Raw genomic sequence first — 11,723 nt, forward strand, 5'->3', positions numbered from 1 at the left:
AAGGAGGAATATTCCACGCCCGCGGTGCTGAGGACACAGGTGTGGGCGCGAGGTGTCACCTGCCGGAGCGGGGAAGGCAGGGAGCCCCGCGTGGGGAGGCTGGAGGAGGGGGGTGTCGCGGGATTGTCGGGTCCCCCCTCCCTCCCTGCCGGGGTTTACCTGCGATGATGGCCGGGTTGCTCTGTCCGCCCTCCGCCTTCACCCAGAGCTCCAGGGTGAACTCCTCCCGCGGGACGGCGGGCAGCGCCTCCGCCCGCGCCGCCAGCTGCTCCCGGCCGCCCGAGAAGTACAGCGCGGGCAGCTCCCGGGGGGAGCCCGGCACCTGCGGCTCCCGCCCGCGCCGCCTCTCCCCCCAGCCCCGGCCGCCCACCTCGTCTCCGCCTGCCCCGGCTCCCCGCGGTCTCCGGCCCCGCGGGGGAGCAGCGCCGAGCGCGGCGGGACCCTGCGGGTACAGCCCGAGGGGGTGATGCGGGGGCGCGGCGCGGCGGCTCGGAGCCTCCATCCCGCACCCCGAGGCCGCCGGGGGATCCCCGCGGGCCAGGCTGAGCGCCGCCAGCAGCAGCGCGGCCAGGGGGGCCCCGCCGCGCAGCATCCTCCTTGGGCAAGAAGTTTTGGGGGGCGGGAGGTGGCGGGCGAGTGGCCTCGGGGGAGATGGGGGCGCTCAGGGGGGCGGCGGGCGGCAGCGCCGGGGCATAGTCCCCCGGCCCCCGCCGCTGCCGCTGCCCCCAACTTTTCCCCGGCACCGCTCTCCTCCCCTCTGCTCCTGCGGGAGGAGGAGGAGGAGGAAGAGGAGGAGGAGGAGAAGGAGGGCGAGAGCACCGCGGCAGGGACCCCCCTTCTGCCTGCAGCCGGGGCTCCCGGGGCACGGCAGACCCTGCGCGGCTCTCGGCGCTGGCTGGCTCTGCCTGCGGGAGCGGGGGATGCGTTAGTCGCCCTTATCTAGAAAGCCCCGAGGCGCTCCGCTCCCCCCCCCACCCTAAGGAGGGGTGTGGAGGGGGGGCTGCCCTTATTTAAAGATGATTATGTCCAATCTAATAAACCCCGAGCGGAGCATCGCCCTCCCTTCCCTCCGCCCTCCCGGGCGCTGCCCAGGATGCTGGCGGGGAGGGGATGCGGAGGGGACTCAATGCCCGGAGGGTGTTGGGTCCCCTACGCATCCCCTCCTGCCCCACGGCGTTTTGGGACAGCACCTGTGCTGTCCCTGCCCGTGTTTTCTCCTGTTGTAGCTCCCACCCCGGCTACATCGTCCATCACCTAGAGGAGAGGAAAGGAAGGTGAAAGGAGGGGATACGGTCCCTCAGCCCTCCCCCGGGTGAGGGGAGAGGTGGTCTTGGGCTCAGGGTCCCTTCTCAGGCAGAGATTTTTCTGCTTTCTCTCTCTTTTATTATTTTTTTCCTTTCCCAAACAATGATCCCACCTGTTCGACACATGCAGAAAGGTGGTCTGGAGGTGCCTTATCCAAGCAAGCCACATACAAAAGCCAAAAAAAAACCCCCTATGAATGCACCAAGGGAATGGGCAGAGGTGTGAGAAAGCATCTCCCACCTTCCTGCCAGAGGGTACGGCACCGATGCTGCTGGGGAGAGCTTCTCAAAGCACACGAGTGAGAAAACAAGCCCCCAAAGTTTCCTCTTGGTTCCCAAGACTCCCTTGCATCATGGGAGACTAGGAAAACTTCAGCGAGGAGATCCAGCGAGAAGAGACCTTTTTTTTATTCTTTCTTTAAATTATTATTGTTTTATATATTTTTTTTTTTGCTCCCAAACACTATCTGTGGCGGTCAGTCTGAAGCAGGGTTGCCAGCGAAAGCTGGGAGGCCCCTTCCAGGGTACAGGCTTTCAAACCAGCGAGGCAGGAGGGAAGGGATTTAAGAACAAACGGTAGGAGCTGGCTGTGTGGGGTTGGGGTCAGGGGTTTTTTTGTCTTCTCAAGGTGGGAGGGTGACGGGAGGAGGTTGCGGGGGGCTGATGCTCTTAGTGAAGGGAGATAGAAAAATAGAGTGCTGGAAAAAGTTGAGGGTTAGGAGGGGTGAGCACAGTGCTCCTCCAGCCCCTCAGGAAGGAGGGAGGTGGGTGTGAGCACCCGGAGAGGTAGAGGGCATGGCAGGGCTGGGCTGGCGGTGTGTGGAGAGGAAGGGAGGACACGCTGGGAGCGAACAAGGCCAGGCAGAGCAGGGATGGCTCATGCAAAGTTGTTCAAGCAGCTCCCAAGGACATTTGGGGTGTGAACCACATCCAAGCACAACACCAACACCCATCACTCACGGGAAGGTGGTGAGAAGAGGTCTGCAGCTCTCCTGCCTTCTCCGATCACACCGGTGCCCATCCAGGGGCAGTGGGGGGATGGAGACAGCCCGGCTCACAGCTTGGCACTGGCAAGGTGCCCCAGCAAGGGTTGTCCTGGGGCCAACACCAGCAAGAGCTGCTTCCAGTGCGTATTTGTTCAGGAATGAAACAAGCTCCTGATAGCCCTGTCTGCCAGGGCCTGATAAGAGAGCATCCCACGGGATGGCCAATTTTGAATGGTGGTGACCCTATTAAGTGATTATTAATCATCTTGTCACACAACACCCTGCCCCAGGTACTCCAGCAAGGCCACAAGACCCTCAGCAGTGTAGGCAGCCATCCGAGAGGCTCGGCAGCTCTGCCTCCCCAGGGACAGCCTGACTGGGATGAATCCAACAGCAGAGCAATAAAACCCTCCAAAAATGCACCCAGGCAAGGACTCTATATATAGACTCTGGCCTGGGCTAGGCCACTCTCTCTTGACACAATGACACCCACAAACAAGGGGCTCTGATGTCTGCAGGGTTGGGATGCAGCAGGAGCTGCAAAGCCCACCAAGGAGCCCACTTTTTGGAGTGAAGATGGGTGACAGCAGCAGAAGGCTCCCTCCCACATGAAGCCCCTGGCTTCCCCTGCTCTGCCTGCCTAAGCCTGAGTCTGGGTTTAGGAACCACTGGAGCAGGCAGCTGAGATCATGAATCATTACGCTGTACTGGCTCCAGCACACTCTCCATCCACACCCAGGCAGGTTTTCCTGGCAGCCTCTGCCAAGGTGGCACTTGGAGGAGGATGGTGAGAGTGAGGAGGGCAGGACCATGAGGGCACCTCACTGGGTTGGCTCAGCATCTGGGAAACAGAGATGCTGGAATGCTGTTCCCATCTCAGCACCACTGGGGGCTACAGAGTAAATCCCTGTCATTTGGGTGGTTTTTCTTTGCTTTCAGAAAAAAAAAAAAAAAAAAAAGGCAATAAACTTGACCCATGTGATAATTTTGCTGCCTGTGAAGCAAAGACCAGTCCTGTGAATAAGGCAAGGGATTCCAGGATGCCAAAGCAGTGGCAATGAGCCCTCAGCATGTTTTCTGTCTCTCAGGAAAGCAGGGTGGGCATCTGTTAGAGATCCCAGGTAAGAGCCAGGCTGTCTTGGCTGAGGAATGCAACAGCCCTGCATCTTCCAGGGATCTCTGCATGCAGCATCTGGGTGGAGATGCTCCTCTCAGGCAGGGTCCAGCTGCAGTTCAAATCTGCTGATGATGCTCAGGAGCAAGAGACAGGATGGTGGGTGGGAGGAAGGAGGAGGGCAGAGTGGTGTCCGCAGGTAGGTTTGGCTGGATATTCCTCATTCCTTCCCCACGTGTTGTTCCTTCCTGGCACATCCTTGCTGTTTGGACCCTCTGGGCTGTCAGTCCCTGCAGAAAGGGCTATTTGGGGTTGGGATTGAATGAGACAGGTTGCCAGCACTGGGCAGGAGCAGAAGGCGAGGAGCCCCTGGAAGGAGGCAGAGGGCAGGGGGTGGCCCCATCAAAGTGAGATGTTGAGTGAGGGCTCTGGGGTGACCCCAGCACAGGAGTGGGGTTCCCAGTGCCAGCTGAGCCCACACTGGGGAAAGGTGAAGAGCAGCTCTGGGGAGCACTACTGGGGGGGTTGGACAAGATGACCTTTAGAGGTCCCTTCCAACCCAAACTATTCTATGATTCTAGGATTTTAGCTGGAGCAGAGCTTTTCCCCACGCCTGTCAAAAGCCATCAACAAAAGCCTTCCTCTCCCTCCACTCCTCCTCGGGAAACCACCAGCGATCTTGACATGGGAATAAAGGCTCTGGGAGAATCCAGCTTTTTTGTTCGTGGCCAGGCAGCCAAATCCCGCAAGCCCGAGACAGCAAGCCTCAGCAATCAAAGCCACGAGCAACAGCCGACCCTGCTCAGGGCACAGCCCCAGCCCTCCCTCCTCTCCCTCCCCAGTCCTCCTGCTTTTCCCAAGCAGATTAGGAGCGTGTTCAAACGCTCAGGACCCCTGGAGGTCAGAGACGCTGGCCTCCTGCACCAGAGGTTTGCTTGGGAACTCGCTGAGTTTCCTGCTTCTGGTAGGTCTGGAGATAAGCCCTGGTGTGCGGCCGCTGTCGGTGCCAGCGCCAGCAGGAGTCCACAGTTGCACACCGAAAATCCAGCAGCAAAACCTCCAGAGCCATAGAATCACAGAACCACAGAATGATTTGTGTTGGAAGGGTCCTTAGAGATCGTTTAGTTCCACCCCCCTGCCATGGGCAGGGACACCTTCCACCAGACCAGGTTGCTCCAAGCCCCGTCCAGCCTGGCCTTGAACAATTCCAGGGATGGGGCAGCCATAGCTTCTCCGGGCAACCTGTGCCAGGGCCTCCCCACCCTCACAGGGGAGAATTTCTTCCTAATAGCTAACCTAAACCTATTCTCTTGCAGTTTAAATCCATCCCCCCTTCTCCTATCACTACATGCCCTTGTCAAAAGCCCTGTCCCTTGTGTGTTTGTGCCTTGCAGTTGAGCACATCTTGTAAGGGATGAGAGACAATCAGGGACACCTCCCAGAGGCACTCCCCTGGATTCTCCAAGGCCTGATAGGAAGGCTGGGCTCCCCCCACCCTGCAGCACCCAGTACGGTTTCCCTGTGCTGCTCAGTCTCACGAGTTTGGTGACAACAATTTCTCTGCTGAATTCAGCTGTACCAGCCTCCAGAATTCAATGAGCCTCTGGCAATGGAGACAAGGAATGAATTTTAAATAACAGTGAAAAACATCCAGCCAAGGATATGTCTGACCCATCATCCTCACACCTCAGAGCTGCCTCGTCACCTGTGCTCTGAGACACACAGCCTGCAGACAGCAGGTGGCACCCCTAGGGCAGCAGGGATGCAGGCAGCCCGTGGAGGAAGCCAAGCAACCAGGCACTGATCAGGGCGTCAACTAAGATGCTTTGAAGCCAGGCTCTGGAGCTAGAGCAGAGCTGTGCTTTGAATGGTTCTTGTAAGCCTCCAATAAAAACCACTGACTTCCAGCTGGGAGGTGAGGATGATGCAGGTGCTCAGCAGCTCACTCACTTCTCTGCATAGGGAAGACATTCCATTCACAGCAGCTTCCAAGGGTCCTCCTGCGTCCCAAAGTTTTGCACTTCACCAAGAACTTGCAGGTGCTAAATTAAGACCATCTAGAGAACAGGGCATGACCTTTGCCTGACAGGGTGCCTCAGATATTGAAAATTATTCCAACTGCTGACAAAAGGCAGGGACTTATCTGCCTTTACGTAATGTAGCTCTTCCAGCAGCCACGGAGGAAAAGCACACATGAAAAAGCAGGAGAGGAAATGGAATCAGCTTCTCACTTCCATTCTGCCACTGTCGTTGGGAAGTTTCAGCCCCATTAAGTCAGGATTGTTCAAGTGCAGCTCCATATCCCAGCTGGGTAGGAAGCATTTGCCAAGGGAGAGGCACAATGTCACACAACTCCTGTGTCAGCAGCAGAGGCAGGATCCCAGAGATGGGATGTGAGCTCTGCAGGCACCCACAGGAGGGGTATATTGGTACAAACACAGCAGGAACCGGCTGAGGCTTCCAAAATGTCACCCCAGCAGAGCTAAGTCTGCTGGCAGGAGCTCCAGGAGAGCACCACACTCACAGCAGCTCCAGCAGTAAATCCAGGTGGAATAATTACACGACCTTGCTGCATTTTCATTATCCCTGTGCCCACACCAAGATCTGCTTGTTAGTCCTGGTTGGATGTGCCACTCACACGATAGCATCTCTTCCCTAGTCGAGCACGACTTCCGTTGCAGGAGAGTCAGAGCAATTACTTGTACAAACAGCCCTCGCCATCTCCCGATAGCCTCGCTCTGCTCCTGCATTTTTAGACACTTTCCATGTGTTGGCCAGGCAGAAAAGTCATTTACTAAAGCCAGTCGATAAGACACGGAGCGAACATTTAATCTGCCACAGGTATCTGAAGGATGAGGGGAGGGGGGAAGGGCTCGTGCCCCCCAGCGCAAGGCTTTGCACGTGCAAAGCTCAGCAGCTCCTCAAAATTCCCACTTTAAGATCTCTCCCTCTGACCCCAGCCAGGGAACAGCTGCAGCAAGAAGAAATGGAGCAGGAGCAAATGAGCACGGTGGCTGAGGGGTGGCAAAGGGTCTGTCTCCAGCTTTGCTATCCCCACCCTCAGTGTAAAGCAGGATTTTTGGCACTGTGAATTAGAGGTGCCTCCTGATTGCTGGTCCAAAATTCACTGTCACTGGGACATCTTCTGTCCTGGGGAGAACCTACTTCATCATTTGGCAGCGAGCAATAAAGAAAAGCATGAAGGAGTCAGACTCAGCTCTTAAAATCTGGCCAACAGGGTTTTAAGTACTTGGGGTTTGGGCAAGTTCGTCACAACAAGGAAACACCTCTGCCCTCCTCATTCATTTTTAGAAGAGACAAATAAAAATAGACTTGCCAGAGGAGCTGCAGACAGGGGAGAGAGGGGGAAGGAGCCACATGCCAACTGCCAATGAAGCTTACAGCCTCCAGCTCACAACTGTGCTATAGACCTGCACCCCCCAGGCCATTCGTGTCCCACCTCGGGGCAGGTCAGAGCCCTGGTGAAAAGGTGGAAGAAAGGAAAAGCACCTGCACACTCATGCTCTTCTCAAGCAAGAGGAAGAACTGGTTATTCTGGGATGGGAAAAAGACACCTCCTCCAAGAAGGAGACCAAGGGATGAGCTCTGGCCCTATCTGTTACCCGGCAAATTTCCAGTTGCATCTTAGTTTGGTTGTTGGACATTGCCCACATGACTCTGTAACCAGGGTGGTTTTGCACCTGCACTGTAGGAGGTGGCAGCAGCCCCAGGTGTGCATCCCCAGGCCAGTGCCATCCTGATATCTGTGAGTGTACACGAGTAACAAGAGCTGGAGGCACCAAGAGCGTTGGCTCCCTCTAGCCTTTGCAATCAGACTGGTATCTCCATTTCCTGTAGGAGTGGCACTGGGGTGTGTCCTGCCACATTGTGCTTTCTGTGCTGGTTCACTGAAGCCCTTGAATCTTTGGTTTCATGCCCCTGAGCCCTTAGCCTTCAGTGTCTCATTCAGTGGTGTCATGATGATGGTCCACCCCTGTGGCCCACCTCAAAGCACAGACATATCTTCTGAGGATGTTTGGCGCCTTTACTTCTGAGATGTTTGTGGCATTTTCCACCTGATCCTAATCCTGGTGCCACCTCGAATCCATCTCAATCCATAGCAGTTATAGAATCATAGAATCAGCCAGGTCAGAAAGGACCTCTGAGATCATCAAGTCTAACCCTTGATCCACTACACGGTGGTTACTAGACCATGGTACTAAGTGCCACATTTGGTCACCATGGCTGTTGAGCAGAAGAGGGCAAGGCACGGGTATGAAAACCTTGGTCTGGACAAGTTCTTGCTGGCAAGGACCATCCCTTCCAAATCAGTGCCTTCCTGGATGCTAAAACCCATTGCAGCTTTGTACCCTGCTCTTGCAGTGTTTATCCCAGGTCAGTCAGACCTAATTAGCTGGTTTAAGATTTGTTCCTTGGTCAGGAGGTCCAAGGATGCAGGATTCCCTTGAGCATCACCCGTTGCCCAGTGGGGTCTGTGGCTGGGTGCTGATCCCAGCTGGAGCACAGCTCTCCAGCATCACCACAGGACCGTGGAGGAACGTGCTGCTCCACAGACTGAAGGCAGCTGGGATGAAGAAAGATAAAGCTAAAGCTTCATTTTACTGGAATATCAGCATGCTGGCACTCATGTAACCCTCTTAGTTCAAGCTGGTTAGCTGTGCAGAAAACCTCAGGCCAAACTCATCCAGCAAAATCCCTGAGTATAGAAGCAGTTGTCCCCATAAAGAGGCTATTTGGTAGCACGGCTGTCCCACTCCAGTTCGAGGGATTAAAACGGGAAGACCCTTTTGCTGGTACAGAAGGTCCCCTGTGCTGGCTGTCTTTTTCCTGGGATTAAATCATGCTGGGAAAACCGTGCTTTTCCACCTGCTGCTGCCCCTGGGGTGAGAGGGGATCCTGGCTAGACGAGTTTTTGCGGTGACCCCGTGCCCTCATAGCACCATTATCCCTGCCGGGCTGCCAAAGCACCACCAGCAACCTAGGGGGTGAGATGTGTCCCCAACCCACGCCGAGGCCACTGCGAGCCCCGTGGGAGCTGGTGACACGCCGCATCGAGGGAACGCTGGGTGCGAGGCGGGCAGCGGTCCAGGCACGGCGCCCGCACCCACCCGCGCCAGCGCGGCGGGACCTGGCACCCACCGCACCCGGAGAAGGCGCTGCGGTTCTTGGTCTCCCCCCAGTGACCGGACCACATATAACAAAGCAGCGGGCCTGGGACTCGTGCTCGGGAGGTTTCCAGCCCCACGAGCAGAGATCCTGGCTCCCCGAGCGGGGTGTGTGATTACCAGGTAATTACACTAATCACCATTTCCCCGAATCCTCCCCACGAGTGAAAGCCCTCTCGCTGGCGTGCCGGCTTGCGTTGCAGTTTTTGGAAGCAAAACCCCATTTCTTCCATATGCCAGCATTTGAAATGGATGTATTCATTCATTAAGGAGCACCGACACCGCTGTGGCAAATGACCTGTCAACAGATTTACAGCAGGAAGTAAGTCACTGCCTCCGAGCCTGCGCTCTTAATGTAATTAAAGTCCTCTGTTTGGAATTCGTTGTTAATTAATATTCATGCTCTGTTCCCCATCTGCCATTCTCACGTTGCTGGTTCCTTCTGAGATTGATCAGAGGGTGATTAAGGCAACAAGCAGACAGAGAAGGAGGCGGGGGACTGGTGGGAAGGGGTTGGATCAGCTTTTGGTAAGGGAGCAGGATTGCATCCAGGACCCCGACTGCTCTGGGAGGGAATGGCTGAAGCATCATCCTGGCTTTCTCCATTACCGAGGGGAAATTGAAGGGATGGTGAGAATGATGGATCAAGACAGACACCACTGGCTGGCTCCTGAAGCCCCCTCTCAGGGCTTGCTTCAGCACTGAAAGGAAGATGAGAAGCATCTCTGGACCTGGGTGCTGAGGACAAGGTGGTGGTGTGAACTAATTAGCTTAATTGAAATGAGGTTAATTGCTGGCCCTTGTGGTTTGGCCTGAGGGAGCAGCCATGGCAGCCCAGCACCATGAACCAGACCTACCAGCATGGTTATTTGGGGTGGAGGTTCAGAGGGAGTTTCAGATGAAGCAGCGCTCACCTGGGCATATGTAAGGAGGGCACAGATGTACAGAGTGATAACAGACACCAACAATTTTGCCCAGCCTAGTGCAGGTCATGAGGGGGCATCTGTGAGGACAACGAGGTCAACTTCTTCGTATGGGCACAGCCCTCGCAGTGACAACACCGCAGGTGCTCCACTTAAAGCAGGTCATGGATTGCCCCTGGCCCTGGGTGGGCACTGAGAGCTTGTCCCACACCTGCACAGGCTGGAGGTCTCCTTTTCTCTGATCTGCAGCCGCTGTAGCATTTCCACAAGTGCTCAGCATGGATCCCAAAAGGATCAGACACCCACGGCAAAACTCCTTTACCAAAAATGCTGAAACCAGGCACATGCTGTCTACCACTTTGGGTGAGAAAGATGTTCCCATATCAAAGGGTGAAAGCCTGGTGGGTGCCATCCCCCTGAGCACATGGGCTGCTGTACATGCAGTGCTCTGCAGGAGGAGGAGGAGGCCAGGCTGGAGATGTGTCCCCATTTGTGGCCCTGTATCACCCCACCACCCCATCTCCAGATGCTGGAGTGTCCCCCTCATATTGACCCTGAATCACCCCATCTCAGCATGCCCAGGTGCTGGAGATGCCAGAGCCCAGCATCCTTTGAAATTAAGGGCACTGCATGCACTGCAAAGCCTCTTGAAGACCTTTCCAGTTCCCAGGATAGCTAGGGGTCTGTGATTGGTGCAGACATGTAGGGAGCTGGAAGGCAGGTCGTGTAGTCAGTCTCCCTCAGCAGGAGAACACTGTCCCTCTCCCTTTCGGGCCACTCTTCTTCCCCAGGAAAAGCGTCACAGGGACATGGGATCTCAGGATGGAGGTTCCCAAGGGACCAGAGGGACTGGAGCTCTCAGCCAGGCCCTAAGGAACCCCAGCTCTGTCACAAGAACGCTATGAGTGGGGTTTCCTCAATCAACGAAGCCCATTTCAAATGGCTTTTAGATCCTTAAACACAATCGTGGGGTTTAAATTGGATACACCCCCCTCGGAAAGCTGAGTCCCACTGGCACCTCCTGTTTATACATGAACAATCAAAGTGATTTATTCATCTGCCTAAAGCAGGGTTGCTCTTTGACCATCCATCCATTATCCTTATCTATCTGTCCTGGTTAGGAGCCGAGCAATCCATCTTGCCAAACCTAATGTATGCCGAGCGGCTCCGCACGCCGCCGCGCTCCGGGAGGGCTCTGCCGGAGCAGACAACGTGGGCCTGGCTCTCAGCAGCGCTAACGCAATTCCATTGACGTCAACCGGAGCCGCCTGTCGTCACCTTCCAAGAAAATTGAAGCCGAGGGTGGGCAGAGCCAGGTGGGCACTGAAGGGATCTGTGGTTGTCATCAGGACTGGAGCTGCCACCCAGCCCACCACAGAACGCACGGACCCTGTGCCATCGGCATGCAGAGGGCACCGTCAATCCAGGGAAATTCTTGGTTCTCCTGATGAAGTTGCCAAAAGGGGACCAGAGGTGTGGTCCTGGGGAGTCATCTCCTCACCTGTGATGAAAAGACCATGTTACTCCTGTGCCACGTGGGAAACCAGCAGCGGCAGCTGCACCCTGAGTTCCTGCTGTCTCTGCCTGGGACATTGCAGAGGGGCCCAGGGCGTGTCACAGGTGACAGCAGGGTACTGCCCTCCTGCCTCCTGGGGAGGAAAAAAACATTGTAGAAAATGCAGCACCATGAGGATGTTCCAACCCTGGGTGTGTTCAAGGCCAGGCCGGACAGGGCTTTGAGCAACCTGGTCTAAAAGAAGGTATCTGGGTAGGGGGTTGGAATGAGATAATCCTTAAGGTCCCTTCCAACCCAAACCATTCCGTGTTTCTATGACCTACGACCATGAGAAATTAGCTCAGAAAATGTGTTGCCACCTCTTCTCTTATCTTTCATCAGAGACAAGCAGTTGGGACAAGCCGAAGCCCCTTGTCTGCAGCAGGCAGATGCCCAGCAAGGAAGAGCAGGGTCCCTGCTCTCTGTCCCACTGTTTGTCCCCATCCTGGGCTCTGTGGGGACTGTTCAATCCCATAGCCATAGATGGGAGAGTGATGAGGCTCCATCCTGCAGAAGACATAGCTCTGGGAGGATGGCACTGGAGCTGCCTACCATGCAGTGAGCACCTCTTGGACAGCAGGTTGAGTGACCACTGCTGAAAACTAAGAAAAACAATCCTACAAGCTTGAATAAGCTGCAAAGGGCACCCTGTCCC

General features: G+C 55.7%; 1 protein-coding gene across 1 annotated transcript in view; it reads right to left on the bottom strand.

The window, feature by feature from the left end:
* The window catches only part of PAPPA2 (pappalysin 2), an 86,531-nt gene extending 85,939 nt beyond the window's left edge, over positions 1-592 (bottom strand). The window contains 1 exon segment of the mRNA XM_050307141.1: positions 160-592. Coding sequence (XP_050163098.1) covers positions 160-592 — 433 coding nt within the window.
* Positions 593-11,723: the final 11,131 nt, after the last annotated feature.

The sequence above is a fragment of the Myiozetetes cayanensis genome, unplaced genomic scaffold, assembly GCF_022539395.1.
Source record: "Myiozetetes cayanensis isolate MyiCay16 unplaced genomic scaffold, myiCay2020 scf12, whole genome shotgun sequence".
Lineage (NCBI taxonomy): Eukaryota > Metazoa > Chordata > Aves > Passeriformes > Tyrannidae > Myiozetetes > Myiozetetes cayanensis.